At 35.1% G+C, this 12744-nt stretch overlaps 2 protein-coding genes across 5 annotated transcripts; one reads left to right on the forward strand and one right to left on the reverse strand.

The window, feature by feature from the left end:
* The first annotated feature begins 2241 nt into the window (after positions 1 to 2241).
* On the forward strand, positions 2242 to 7357 carry LOC104116305 (probable receptor-like protein kinase At5g18500). Of its 2 annotated transcripts, none has more exons than XM_009627131.4 (8): positions 2242 to 2357; positions 4098 to 4749; positions 4846 to 4950; positions 5391 to 5513; positions 5595 to 5765; positions 5857 to 5986; positions 6723 to 6935; positions 7041 to 7357. In XM_009627131.4, exons 2-8 carry the CDS (start codon positions 4109 to 4111, stop codon positions 7158 to 7160), a joined length of 1503 nt encoding a protein of 500 aa, XP_009625426.1. In that variant the 5' UTR covers positions 2242 to 2357; positions 4098 to 4108; the 3' UTR covers positions 7161 to 7357. The 2 variants fall into 2 exon arrangements, with proteins under 2 accessions (XP_009625426.1, XP_009625425.1); XM_009627130.4 differs by lacking the exon at positions 2242 to 2357 and adding an exon at positions 2407 to 2834.
* Positions 7358 to 7964: 607 nt separating this feature from the next.
* LOC104116306 (pto-interacting protein 1) lies at positions 7965 to 12480 on the reverse strand. Of its 3 annotated transcripts, XM_018777720.3 has the most exons (9): positions 12348 to 12480; positions 12026 to 12126; positions 10500 to 10750; positions 10281 to 10407; positions 9053 to 9326; positions 8764 to 8896; positions 8576 to 8662; positions 8236 to 8389; positions 8056 to 8193 (listed from the first exon to the last, which is right to left on the reverse strand). In XM_018777720.3, exons 2-8 carry the CDS (start codon positions 12105 to 12107, stop codon positions 8279 to 8281), a joined length of 1065 nt encoding a protein of 354 aa, XP_018633236.1. In that variant the 5' UTR covers positions 12108 to 12126; positions 12348 to 12480; the 3' UTR covers positions 8056 to 8193; positions 8236 to 8278. The 3 variants fall into 3 exon arrangements, with proteins under 3 accessions (XP_009625427.1, XP_018633236.1, XP_033517237.1); XM_009627132.4 differs by having other exon boundaries at positions 7965 to 8389; XM_033661346.2 differs by lacking the exons at positions 12026 to 12126; positions 12348 to 12480 and adding an exon at positions 10886 to 11017 and having other exon boundaries at positions 8056 to 8389.
* Positions 12481 to 12744: the final 264 nt, after the last annotated feature.

Here is a 12744-nt window from a genome sequence, read left to right on the forward strand (position 1 = left end):
TAAATTATCAAATGCTTCATTTTTCAAATCATTGTACCATTGTAACCTCCAACAAGAATGTACAATTCCTGGCCCACAAGTATGTACATTTGTTGACTCTATCACCTACCCAATCAAATACCTAAAAGCTTATCTTCACAACCATTATTATGGCTTGGCTTATATAATTAATTAGGGATACTCAAAATCCCCCCACCCCCCACTCTATCGGGTATTATCACTTTTAACCTATATCAAAAATTATTTATATTCGATAGTAAAAAAAATATATAAAATTTATATATTTTTCGTATATAACATATATATATACAAAAAATATACATAGTTTTAGCTATTATTTTGAGAGCGGTTATACAGTGTCATTTTTCCGACGACCATTAGGGAAAAGCTATAGCCTATCAAGGGTGGTCACCCTCTATCGAAAAATTACATTATGTATATAGATAAAATATTAGGTTTTAAAAGTATATAACATATATTGAACATTATTTGGTGGAGAACTTTCTTTCACTTATTTCAAGTTTGAACATTATTATTTTACAAAGGCATATATTCAGGTCCTAAGTTACTGTGACCTAGGTACTATAACAACCACCACAATACTCATAACTCATTTCTTCTGCTATTAAAATGCCTTTTATTTTTCATCATTCCACCGTTATTACTACATCATTAATTTAAAGAAAATATTTACTTAATAGCACTTACAATTAATGTTTAAAATGATTTTAATAATGAACGTGCAACATTTTAAAAAAAGAATTGAAGGGAATAAAAAAAAACTTCACACAGTTGATTGCCACTGTCACCGGCAAGTTTAATTTGGTCAAACATATAATTTTGAAAACATAAAAAGACATGTAAGAATTGGCGTGGTATGAACCGTCCAAGTCTTGTTTTCTTTTTGACTTAGCTAACTCCATCTTTTAAATCCAATTTTTCATTTTTTTTCCAAGGAAAATCACGGTCGATGAATGCGCACCGACTAATCTGTTCACTATGCAATAACTTACACTCACTCTAACGGTGTACCTTTTGCATGATGTGTCAGCGAGAAAATGGGAACATCGGCTTAAGCCATTAGGTGTAGGCGCTTTTCAGAGGTGGAATCTTCTAGTTATTTCTATTTGACCTGAAACCGATCGATCTAGCCATGAACATGTTAAGCAACATTTTCTGATGATGTTGAAGAATATTCTCCCACAATATTTGTTGGCAGGTCGGCTTCCGGAGTTTGAATCTCAAGCTAGGGATCACCACTTTCTTTAGCAGAAGTTTCGATATGAAATAACAATTGTTATAGGTAGATTTTGAGATGCTTGAATAGCTGCAACCTAGCCTTTTCGTTAACTGGATCCCCTACCTTCACTGTTAATTAGTGGCGGAACTACATATAAGATGTAAATCACACTAGACAAATTCAGTGAGACGAATACTGATCGAGGAGATTACTGGTGAGGAAAATCGATCATAAATCTCCCGTATAAGAAATTACTCACCCAACCAAATGGGCATCCAATCTTTCATTAATAAATGCAATCCGGAAATTCCCAATCTTCAATAAAAGGTAATAAATCAATCCCATGATGCCGCCATCCATTTTCATGAATTTCAAGAAATCGGAGTGACTTAAAGTTAAGGGTGCCTAGATCTGTCCATTGTCTACACAATCTATAATGCTAGAGTTTAAATTTTATATATTAATGTTGTAAAGATATTTGCACAATTACATTGCTTGATATTTGCAAAATCATGCATAATCAAATTTCTGTATAATATAGCATGAAAATTGATCTTGTAAAAATTCGACTTTTATATCGAATGACTGTACTTATAAGATAATTTTTGATAAATTCTTTAACAAAGTAGCAACTGGCAATAGAAATTATAACTAATCTAGTATAATAGGCTAAACTATATTGATAGTATAATTCTCAACTAGTTCTATTTTTCTCATTGAATTCGGATAAAAGCCTATGATCTTGAGCGATTGATCTAACTCAAAAAATAAAGAAGTATATATATATATATATATATATATATATATATAACACTCAAATTTCTAATAATAATGCAAGTCGACAGTCCGCTATTAAGTATTAATAATAATGTATTTTCATATAAATTGCATCATTGCATGTCCCCTCCCACTCTTCATAACCTCTAATTATAATTACTACCCACTAACCCTTTTCTCTTTTCTTATTTATAACCAATATTTTATGTTTGACCTCACTAACCAATTATTCATTAAAAATATAAAACCCCACACAAGATATTAATTAATTAATTAATTAAAAAGAAATATCCCCAACAGACAGGAGGAAGCTACATTTGCAGAGAGCACTGCAAGTCTGGTACTATTTGTATTAATTTTCAGATTCTTGATAATCAATCACATTCATTAGTAGACTCAATTTCAAAATCATTAAACCCCCAACTTTTTTTTTTTCATGCTTCTCTTTTACTGCATTGTAAGGCACTACCAAACACTGATAACAACTGAGATTTCTCTTTGCCTTTAACTTCAAAGGAAGGTTTCCTTTTTGGTATTTGCTTCAATTAAGGAAGGTCTATTTTCCATTTTCTAAAACACCCTTTTTTTTTCCTTGGTATATTTTCATATCTCCATTTTTTTCATAGAAATGGGATTTTTTATTTTTTTATTTTCTTGGGCTATGATTTGATTTGAATGGCTTTATTTCCAAATGGGGTTTGGGCATTTTAGGAGTATAAGAGATCTGGGGTTTAGATTTTGCTTCATTGTTTGGGAAGAAGTTGTGTTATAGTGTTCTTGGTTGCTTATTCTGCTTCTGGGATCTCATTGTAAATAGGTAAAGACTGAATCTTTGTGCATTATTTTGTGTTTCTGTGAGTAAAGATTGAATCTTTGTACATTTTTTTCGTGTTTCTGTGAGTAAAGATTGAATCTTTGTACATTTTTTTTTTGTGCTTCTGTGAGTAAAGATTGAATCTTTATACATTATTTGTGTTTCTGTGAACTTATGCACTTGTTTTAGCATTGAAAGTTTGAAGCTTTGATGTTTGATTTCTTGTATATTTAAAGAACTGCATAATTTGATTATATTTGATCTATTCCCTTTTCAGTTATAACAATCCTTTCTGTTTCATATATGGAATTAAATAGGTAAAGAATGAATCTTTTGTGCAATTTTTTGTTGTTCTGTGAACTTGTGCACTTGTTTTTACATTGAAAGTTTGAAGCTTTGATTATTTCTTGTATATTTAAAGAAGTGTATAATTTGATTGTATTTAGTCTATTCACTTTTCAGTTATAATAACAATCCTTTCTGTTTCATTTATGGAATTAATATCATCTCTTTTTCCCTCATAACTCTGCCTATTTGAGCTTGCAAAATGTCAGTTCCAAACCTTTTGTCAAAAAATTGTCTAACTATGATAATCCTCTAATACTGGAATAGATACAAAGTGATTCGTACAGCCGATTTCAACTTATATGGGATTGAGACATAATTGAATGGTTGATCTTTTTTCTGCCTCCTCTCGTTTACTTCATACGAGTTGCTAGTTATCAGATAATTAGAGGGGTTTCTTTCCATTGAAATAGTCATTTTGCATCTACGCATACATTAGGATAGTAAAAGTTTCCATTTTTAAATGAACAAATTCTTTAATATATATAAGTTACATGATAGGCAATGCCAACTAGTTGTGATCAAAGACTGATTATTGTTGTTACACTTAAATAGGTTTCGGTATTTGTCTGGTTGTTAGTGTAGGAATAAGTGTGATATCTAGAGAACCTCCGATTTCAGAAATTGCCAATTTACCTTAAAAGACTAATTATTCATTAGTATTAGAATAAAATATCCTTCTTGAAGGTAGGGGTAAGGTCTGCGTACATACTACCCTCCCCAGACCCCACTTGTGGGATTACACTGGGTCTGTTCATATTTTTGCTGTATTAGAATAAAATAGGCCTAATAGAGCAAACTTGATATAGAGGACTCATAAATTATTTTTGGTATTAAGGCATTGTTGATTGATTAGCTGTTTATTTGCATGGTTTTCTTCTTCTTTTTTTTTTTTTGATTTTCATATTTTCTATTTTGCAGGTTCACCAAGAATGGCGTCTGACCTTAATTTCCAACTGTCTAAGAAAACCCATATATTCCATCTTAAGGTGTGGATTTTATTAGCCATCTTTGTAGGACTTTTTATTGTAATCATTCTTTTGCTGTTGCCGTTTTGCTTTTCTCGTAAGAAATCCAGAAAGTTTCACGATACACTACCCATAAGCCAAATTCCTGATGTGTCTAAAGAAATAAGGGTTGATCAAAATTCAGCAAGCAACTACGGCGGCGTTTACAGGAATCCCCTTGCATATCAGGACACATACAGTGAGAAAGATTCGGATAAGCTTTTGGCACATTCAAATATTGACAAGATGAAAGATTTTGACATTACCAGTCAATCAGACTCATTTACTTATTTAGACAAAGGCGGAATATTTGAGTCAGGGGAAAATGGAGCTGCTGGAACAGTATATCATCCTTCACATCCAACAAATGTCCCGTCTCCTCTATCTGGTCTACCTGAATTCTCTCACTTGGGTTGGGGCCATTGGTTTACTCTGCGCGACCTTGAAACTGCGACTAACAAATTTTCTAAGGAAAATATAATTGGAGAGGGTGGTTATGGCATTGTTTATCGGGGACAGCTGATCAACGGAACTGAAGTTGCTGTTAAAAAGCTACTGAATAATTTGTAAGTTTGGATAGGCTTATACTGTTCCTTCAAAAAGTTAGTTTCCTCACTTACACCTATACAAATTATTTGACATGTGGGATATTCTATCTTTAGAGGACAAGCAGAGAAAGAATTTCATGTGGAAGTTGGGGCTATTGGTCATGTCCGACATAAAAATTTGGTTAGACTTTTGGGCTACTGTATTGAAGGAACTCACAGGTACACATTTTCTCAGTCTCTCTTCTTCATTACATCGTATAGGCAGTGCAATAACTTATTATAGTATTTTAGCAGTGTAACTGCACCTTTTTGTTGAAAACTTGAGATTCAATCCTCATCTCCTGGATTAGGAAATAAAAAAGAGAACACAAGATTTTAAGGTGATACAATGGAATTTTGTTAACCTCTTTTGGCAAATATGCAAGATTTTCGCATTTGCTAGTTTAGTGTACCTTTTTTAGTACCAATTGAAAGGAGAATAGCTTCTGGTAAACTTCTTTTTGTGATTCTTAGGGACATGTTTTATCTTGTGTCAATAACTGGAGATAAATTTCAGCATTGTTAGTTGGACCACAAATAATGAAACTGCTTTCTGCAACTTCAGAAATGTGAACTTACTTTAGATGTCACTTTGTATCGTGATCCTTGTTGTATTTTAGGTTATTGGTTTATGAGTACGTAAACAATGGGAATTTAGAGCAGTGGCTACATGGAGCTATGCGACAGCACGGGTACCTTACATGGGAAGCCCGGATGAAGATTCTCCTTGGCACCGCTAAAGCGTGAGTTGTCTCCTATTTAACTTTGCATTTACTTGTCTCACATTTTTTTTTTCCTGTTATTAATGCTTTTCATACTTGTAGTCTTGCATATTTACATGAGGCAATTGAGCCCAAGGTGGTGCATCGCGACATAAAGTCAAGCAATATATTGATAGATGATGACTTCAACGCGAAAATTTCTGATTTTGGCCTGGCCAAGTTGCTTGGTGCGGGGAAGAGTCACATTACAACCAGAGTTATGGGCACATTTGGGTAAGTACATTTATAGAGTCACATTCAGTGGTTATCATTCTTTAGTCATAACTGAGCTCCTGTTTATGTTTTGCTCGTTTTCTCACAACAGATATGTAGCTCCTGAGTATGCAAATAGTGGTCTCTTGAATGAGAAGAGTGATGTGTATAGCTATGGTGTTGTGCTTCTAGAAGCCATCACAGGAAGAGATCCAGTGGATTATGGTCGCCCTGCCCCCGAGGTATGCTCTCCCAGTGTTATTATTAGTAAAGAAGTATCTACAGCGAGCTTATTGCTTTGAGCCACAATTTTAGAATCCTCTCCCAATTTTCTCTTTCACTAGGCACATAATTCAAAAGCCCATTATCTGTTGATTATGATGTTTACTAATAATATCTTGTTGTTGCATCGAAAATAGAAATATTGACTAATATGGCTGACAATTAACTTGTTAAAATGAAATGGTTGAATAACTGAAAATTGAAAAATGAGATTATTCAGGAACACATTGAATGCCGAGATTGCGCATTGAAAATTTCACCTTTATCAAAAGCTTTAATTTCATAAATGGAACTACATATTATAGGTCCATTTGAAACGACAGTTAGTAATATGAATTTTAACTTATCCATAAAAGGTAATACGAACTTTGGAGCTAGTTGAGCGATTCCACGTCTTTGGCCCTTCTAGCAAGTATTTTGCTAGCGTGTTTCGATATAAAGACCTAACTAAGGAAGTAACTATTCCTTCAAACTGCTTAAGCATTTAAGCTAAGTTGAGCTAGATAATTAACAGTAAGATGAAAGTCTAACGGCGACTTAGGAATAAATTTCAGTTTAAGTAGATTCACCAAAGGGAGAAAAGCATGTCACACACAAATTGAGAAATGGTCCCCAAAAAAAATGCTTTCATTTGAATACATCTTGATTTTTCACATTATGATTGTTGTGCTGGTATGCTGTTTGTTTGATGTACAGGTGAATCTTGTCGACTGGCTCAAGATGATGGTTGGCAGCAAACGCTCAGAAGAAGTGGTTGATCCAACAATTGAGACAAGGCCTTCCACAACTGCCCTTAAACGAGCTCTGTTAACAACTTTGCGATGTCTTGATCCAGATTCGGATAAGAGGCCAACAATGAGTCAAGTTGTTAGAATGCTTGAATCTGAGGAATATCCAATACCACGAGAGGTTACATACTAACTGAAGATTTTCTGAGTTATTTGGTTGGACAGTTTTTGTTAATCTGCCAGATCTTTAAGCTTTTCAATGCTCTAAATTTGTTGGTATTTTTAGGGTCGAAGACGGAGAAGGAACCAGGCAGGTGCTGAAGAAACAGAATCTCATAATCGGAAGTCTAACACAGATAGCAGTGAAAAACCAATTTTGACGATGAAGAGTAGAAGTGATAAATAAGCACATATACACGCACTGGGGCGATCCCCAGATTGATGACTGAAAGTTACTGTCTATGAAATGAGAGGAGTGGCACATAAAGGATCCATAATTTTTTCAATTTGGTATATCTTATCATACTTGTAGATGTTTGAAAGAATCATTTTTATGTGCATGAAAATCAGTATATATAAGTTCCTCATTTTTAGTTGCCATAATTTTTGTTACCTTTTATTCTTGCCAATGGCAAAGGTTCAATGGTTTCTGCAATACAATTGAAGTGTTTGGGTCAAACTTTTTTGTATGTTGAATTTGTGTGGAAGAAAGACAGCTGCAACTCCCCAACACCAATATACACCAATAACCTGTGAGTGGAATTGTACACTAATTTTCTTATTTTGAATGTTAACCTCGCGTATGGTTCTTATTTTTGTTTTTTTATAATGGTGGCATCCAGTCAAATTGCGTGCACCTCGACTATCACTGAATACCTATTATCCTTCCACCAACATAATTGCCGGATAATTTTGCAATCCAAAGTATATAGGTGGGAAGAAATCACCTGTCTTTTTTTTTTTTTTTGGTCTCTGATGGGATTTAAACCCTCGTCTCCCATAGTTTTTTTACATCTCATTTTACCACTAGGCAGCACTACCTCTTGTATGATTAACTTTGATATCAAACACAATTGCAAGTTGCATGATAAGTATCCTATCAACACAAATAGACAGTGATTATCTTCTCAAGAAATTGAAATGATAAGAAGGCACACCATAAGGACAAACTGTAATACATATGAAATCAGTGCTAAACCATGCTAGTGACTTAGTCAGCAATCTGCAATTTATTTCCTTTTCCAGTGACTGTCTCCTATAACTGTGGCTTGATACACCTCAACTGAATCCATGAAAATCAATAAGCAAAGCCATTTTCATTACTGCAAATATACAATAGTTCTTTGGCAATCAACAGAACAAAAGGAAGGGGCCCGGGGGGGGGGGGGATGGCATTAATGTGCAGTAGTTTCCTAGGCAACCACTAATATCGTGATCATCTTGACTCATACAAAAGTCAATCTCAATCTTTGTCATTTCACGACGTAAAGGCTGGGGAACGGAGAAAATTCACAAGCTTGATGTTTAACTTGGTACAGGTCGAGGCAACAGAGGCTGAAGAGCCTTTACTACAATGCTCATATTTGGGCGGAAATCAGCTTCATATTGCACACATAAGGCAGCAACTGCAGCCATCTGTTTCAGCAATGCAGATGTAAGAAAATGGAGATAATGAAAATCAAGCAGAAATGATAAAATAAAATGAAATGTTTCATCTTCACCGATTCAGAACCTCCTTTTGTTATTAATTAACATACTTTGATGGAAGAAACAGGAATATAATCTCATTATGCAAGAACTTTTTTGATCGAGGGCACATACCTTTGCGACTGCCTTGGGCGGGTATTCTGTATTTAGTCTAGCATCAACACACTGCTTCACTTTATCTTCACTAAGCCTTGGCGTTGCCTGTTTACAGTGGTGTTTAAAATCAATTAAAAATCAAAAAGAACCACTCCATTGAAAAATACTGCATCAGATAAAGCATGTGAAAGTCTGGAAGGCTATACCCAAGTTACAAGACTCTGTTGTCCACGTGGCAATGTATGATCTACAGGTTTACGGCCAGTAAGTAGTTCCAGTAGCACAACACCAAAGCTGTAAACATCACTCTTTGAACTCAACTGACCAGTCATTGCATATCTGCAACACAGGGATGAGGGTGGAGGCGGGGCGTTGGAAATTCCATCAGCATAAAAATGAATCAAACTTACAGTTCAATATTAGATTAGTCACGGGGAAGATCAACTAATAAAAGCCTGTTGATTATTTGTATTATGCAATCAGAAATGGACTCACTCCGGTGCATGATAACCAAACGTTCCTAGAACACGTGTGGAATGAAGACGAGCTGCCATATCAGGGGCTTGATTTGATAAATCAAAATCCGCAATCTTAGCGACATCATCATCAAAGAGTAAAATGTTGCTAGATTTAATATCACGATGAATGATATGAGGCTGCGCTTTTTCATGCAAGTACTCCAGCCCTCTTGCAGCCCCAACTGCAATTTTAACTCGTTGAGCCCATGACAATACCGGACCTGGCTGCGCACCTTTCACACCTTTTCTTCCTGCAACAACAAACTGAAAAATTATACATTTTGCAGCAAAATAACAAAATATGTTTTAAAAACATTGTAAAAAGCATGATTGTCCACACAGAAAGTACCAATTCTCTTCTGTCAAATGGGCCATACATACAGAAGAAAATAAAAATGGAAGTTCCTATTCCGACTGACACAAATTCCTTTTGTTCAACATGTATACAGACAAAAATAGACATCCGCATTAAATAATACCAGAAAATAGTCGAAATACAGATGAAATGAACCAAACACTAAATAAAATCCATGTGCATACACTTCACTGAATGTTCAACAGACACACAACATGCTGTTAATAAATGACTAAATTTCTCCCTCTGCGCCATACTACTCCTCTTAAACCAACTTTTCAACAACTTCAAAATACTTTTTTTTAATAACAATATCAATAGAATACGCAATCTAACTAATTTCTTAATTTTTAGTGTTCATTCAAACCATGTTAAATGGGAATTGAGATAGAGTATATTTTGAAAACAGAATTATATACAACAAAAAGGCGAAAAGAAGAAAGAAAAAATTGATGGGTTCTTAATCAGCAAGGTCCTATGAAAATATCTAGTGGCAAACTTACTCTTAGTTATGGAACTTTACAAAACACTTTCATGAGACGTCATAGAATACTTCAGAAAGGAACTTCAGAAATTCGGATGAAGCATGTGTTGACCACTAATAAGGGAGCTTTTACTGCACGGCGCATTAAAGTGGAGTCTGAAGTGTACTTTGACATAGTTGGATTGAATAACAATAATTTCCAAACACAAAATACGGAGATGAGTTCTTGGGATTTGCTAAAAATTTGACTCATCTCGGCTTGAGGAACCAAATGTACAAAGAATTATGGATAAACCTACATGTTTTAGTATTAATGAGAAGGTAAGTATTAAAACTTGGTTCCGACAGGGATTATAGCAAACTTACCATGAAGAATGTCATGAAGAGATCCATTTGGGGCATACTCATAGGCTAGCACACGAAGACCGCCATCCACGCAATAACCGAGTAATTCAACCACATTTTCATCTTTTAGTCTTGAGACCATTGAGACCTGCAATTACATACGTCATATCTAGGCAAGGTTACCAAGGTATGTGCAATTTGACATAGTCAAATAAAAGATAATACGGAGGAGGAGCTAACCTGCGCTAAAAATTCTCGATCAGGTTGCTTACTCGAGTCTAACTTTTTAATGGCTGCAGCCCGGCCGCTTTTCAAGACACCATGGTATACCCTTCCATATGATCCCTCACCTATCAAAGATTTCGTACCAAAGTTATCGGTGATGTCCTTCAACTCATCAACAGCAATGGAAGGAACAGCAATGGGCTGGATGTTCACAGTCTGCATCTCTTTTTGTGCACTTTCTGTGGCACGCTGACCTCCATTGGTGCCTATGAAAAATTCTCCAGTTAGGATTCTACGGAAATAATAAATTCATAGAATTAAAGCAGGATATTAGATGAAGAAAAGGGCCAAAAATAATAGCTAAAACCCCAAGCAATCAACCAAAGACTATAACTTTTTACATGATCATTTATCAATTCTCAACGATTCAATTGGAACGTGATCACGAAGCATCAAATACAAACATACTAAATCTTTGAGCTTCCACTTTATTGATACCCAAGTAAAGAGTTTCAACAGTTTCTTCCCACTTCAACAATAAAATAAATTCCCAATGTTCAAGTATTCACCCCAAACCTAGCGTCTAGCCCTCGGGGATTTCTCACTCAGCAAAATTAGCATACACCATAACCCTAGAAATCCCGACACCAAACCCCACTCCCCCAACCTTTCCCTTATCTGAAACCTCTAATGTGAGGGGATAATTCCTCCAAGAACTCCTAGGCTTAGAAGGGATATTACTAGAATTACTACTACTACTACTACTATGCCTCAACACTAAACGAATTTAGTCAGCTCACGCGATATTGCTACAAAGCAACTATTACTACGCATCAATCTCTAAGCTAAGGTCAGCTAAGGCTTAGAGGGGATATTGCTACAACAGTTACTACTATGCCTCAATCGTAAACTAATTTAGTCAGCTAAGACGATATTGCTACAACAACTACTACTACCACAATCCTAAGCTAATTTGGTCAGCTAAGGCTTAGAGGGGATATTGCTATGACAATTGCTACAACTGGCCTCAATCCTAAACTAATTTAGTCAGCTAAGGCGATATCGCTACAACAACTACTACTACTATGCAACAATCTCTAAGCTAAGGACAGCTAAGGCTTAGAGGGGATATTGCTACAATAATTACTACTATGCCTCGATCGTAAACTAATTTAGTCAGCTAAGGCGATATTGCTACAACAACTACTACTACTATGCCTCGATCCTAAGCTAATTTGGTCAGCTAAGACTTAGAGGGGATATTGCTATGACAATTACTACTACTAGCCTCAATCCTAAACTAATTTAGTCAGCTAAGGAGATATTGCTACAACTACTACTACTACTATGCAAAAATCTCTAAGCTAAGGTCAGCTAAGGCATAGATGGGATATTTCTACAGCAACTACTACTACTATGCACAATCCTATCTAATTTGGTCAGCTATACAAATCATCTTATATTCGTTCAGCTAAATTCGGGCTCATTTCCACAGAAAAAATATAATGGAAATGGACACAAAGTACAAGGAGGAAACTAACCAGCTGAATTGTGAGACATGAATGGACCATTATCAGCAGCTCTGTGCATTTCATCCTCCTCACAACAGCTAAAACAGCTCATACTTCTTTTCAACAAAACTCTGCAAGAATTCGACCAACTTAAAAAGCCCCAATTTTGAACAAATTCAAAGAATCTTGAACAAAGAAGGAAGAAAAAACAATCTTTAAAAATAGGTAGCCCCCTTTTTTTCAAAAAATAAACAAAAATTGAAAGCAACCCAAGATTTATATACATACAGAATTTCAGAAAATCAGCAAAAAAAAAAAAAAAGGGTGGGGGGCAGAAATTAGAAGTTCTTACAAGATTCTGCAATAGATGTAACGTTTCTTGGAAATGAATGTTGTGAAAATGTGTGAACTGAGAGAGCAATAAAGGAAAAAGAGAGCAATCAAAACCCAATGTGACACGCTATACGAAAAAAGTACTAGTGATACTATAGAATTAATTTTTTATTTTTAATTATTAAATTTTATTATTAGCAGTAGTAATAGAAGAAACAGTGTGGAAAAGAATAATTTTGGCTAGTTGATGCGTCTCTGTCATCCACCCTTGACTTAGGCTCTTCTTTTTTATTTACATATGCACTGACACATAACATAAAAAGTGTTTGTACTTTGCGCGCACACACACTGTGCTGTTAATGGAATGAAATTAACACATTCTTTTTTTTTTTCCACCTTCTTTTTTGTTACTGTTA

This window comes from Nicotiana tomentosiformis, chromosome 12 (genome assembly GCF_000390325.3).
Source record: "Nicotiana tomentosiformis chromosome 12, ASM39032v3, whole genome shotgun sequence".
Taxonomy (NCBI): Eukaryota; Viridiplantae; Streptophyta; class Magnoliopsida; order Solanales; family Solanaceae; genus Nicotiana; species Nicotiana tomentosiformis.

Bases quoted from the DNA above. Each gene is read 5' to 3' on its own strand.
- LOC104116305 (XM_009627131.4), top strand. From the start codon at position 4,109: ATGGCGTCTGACCTTAATTTCCAACTGTCTAAGAAAACCCATATATTC. The intron at 5,514-5,594 runs GTGAGTTGTCTC...TCATACTTGTAG, and splicing joins CTCCTTGGCACCGCTAAAGC to TCTTGCATATTTACATGAGG. The intron at 5,766-5,856 runs GTAAGTACATTT...TTCTCACAACAG, and splicing joins AGAGTTATGGGCACATTTGG to ATATGTAGCTCCTGAGTATG.
- LOC104116306 (XM_009627132.4), bottom strand. From the start codon at position 12,107: ATGAGCTGTTTTAGCTGTTGTGAGGAGGATGAAATGCACAGAGCTGCT. The intron at 10,408-10,499 runs GTTAGCTCCTCC...ATGTAATTGCAG, and splicing joins ATCGAGAATTTTTAGCGCAG to GTCTCAATGGTCTCAAGACT. The intron at 8,663-8,763 runs GTATAGCCTTCC...CACTGTAAACAG, and splicing joins AACAGAGTCTTGTAACTTGG to GCAACGCCAAGGCTTAGTGA.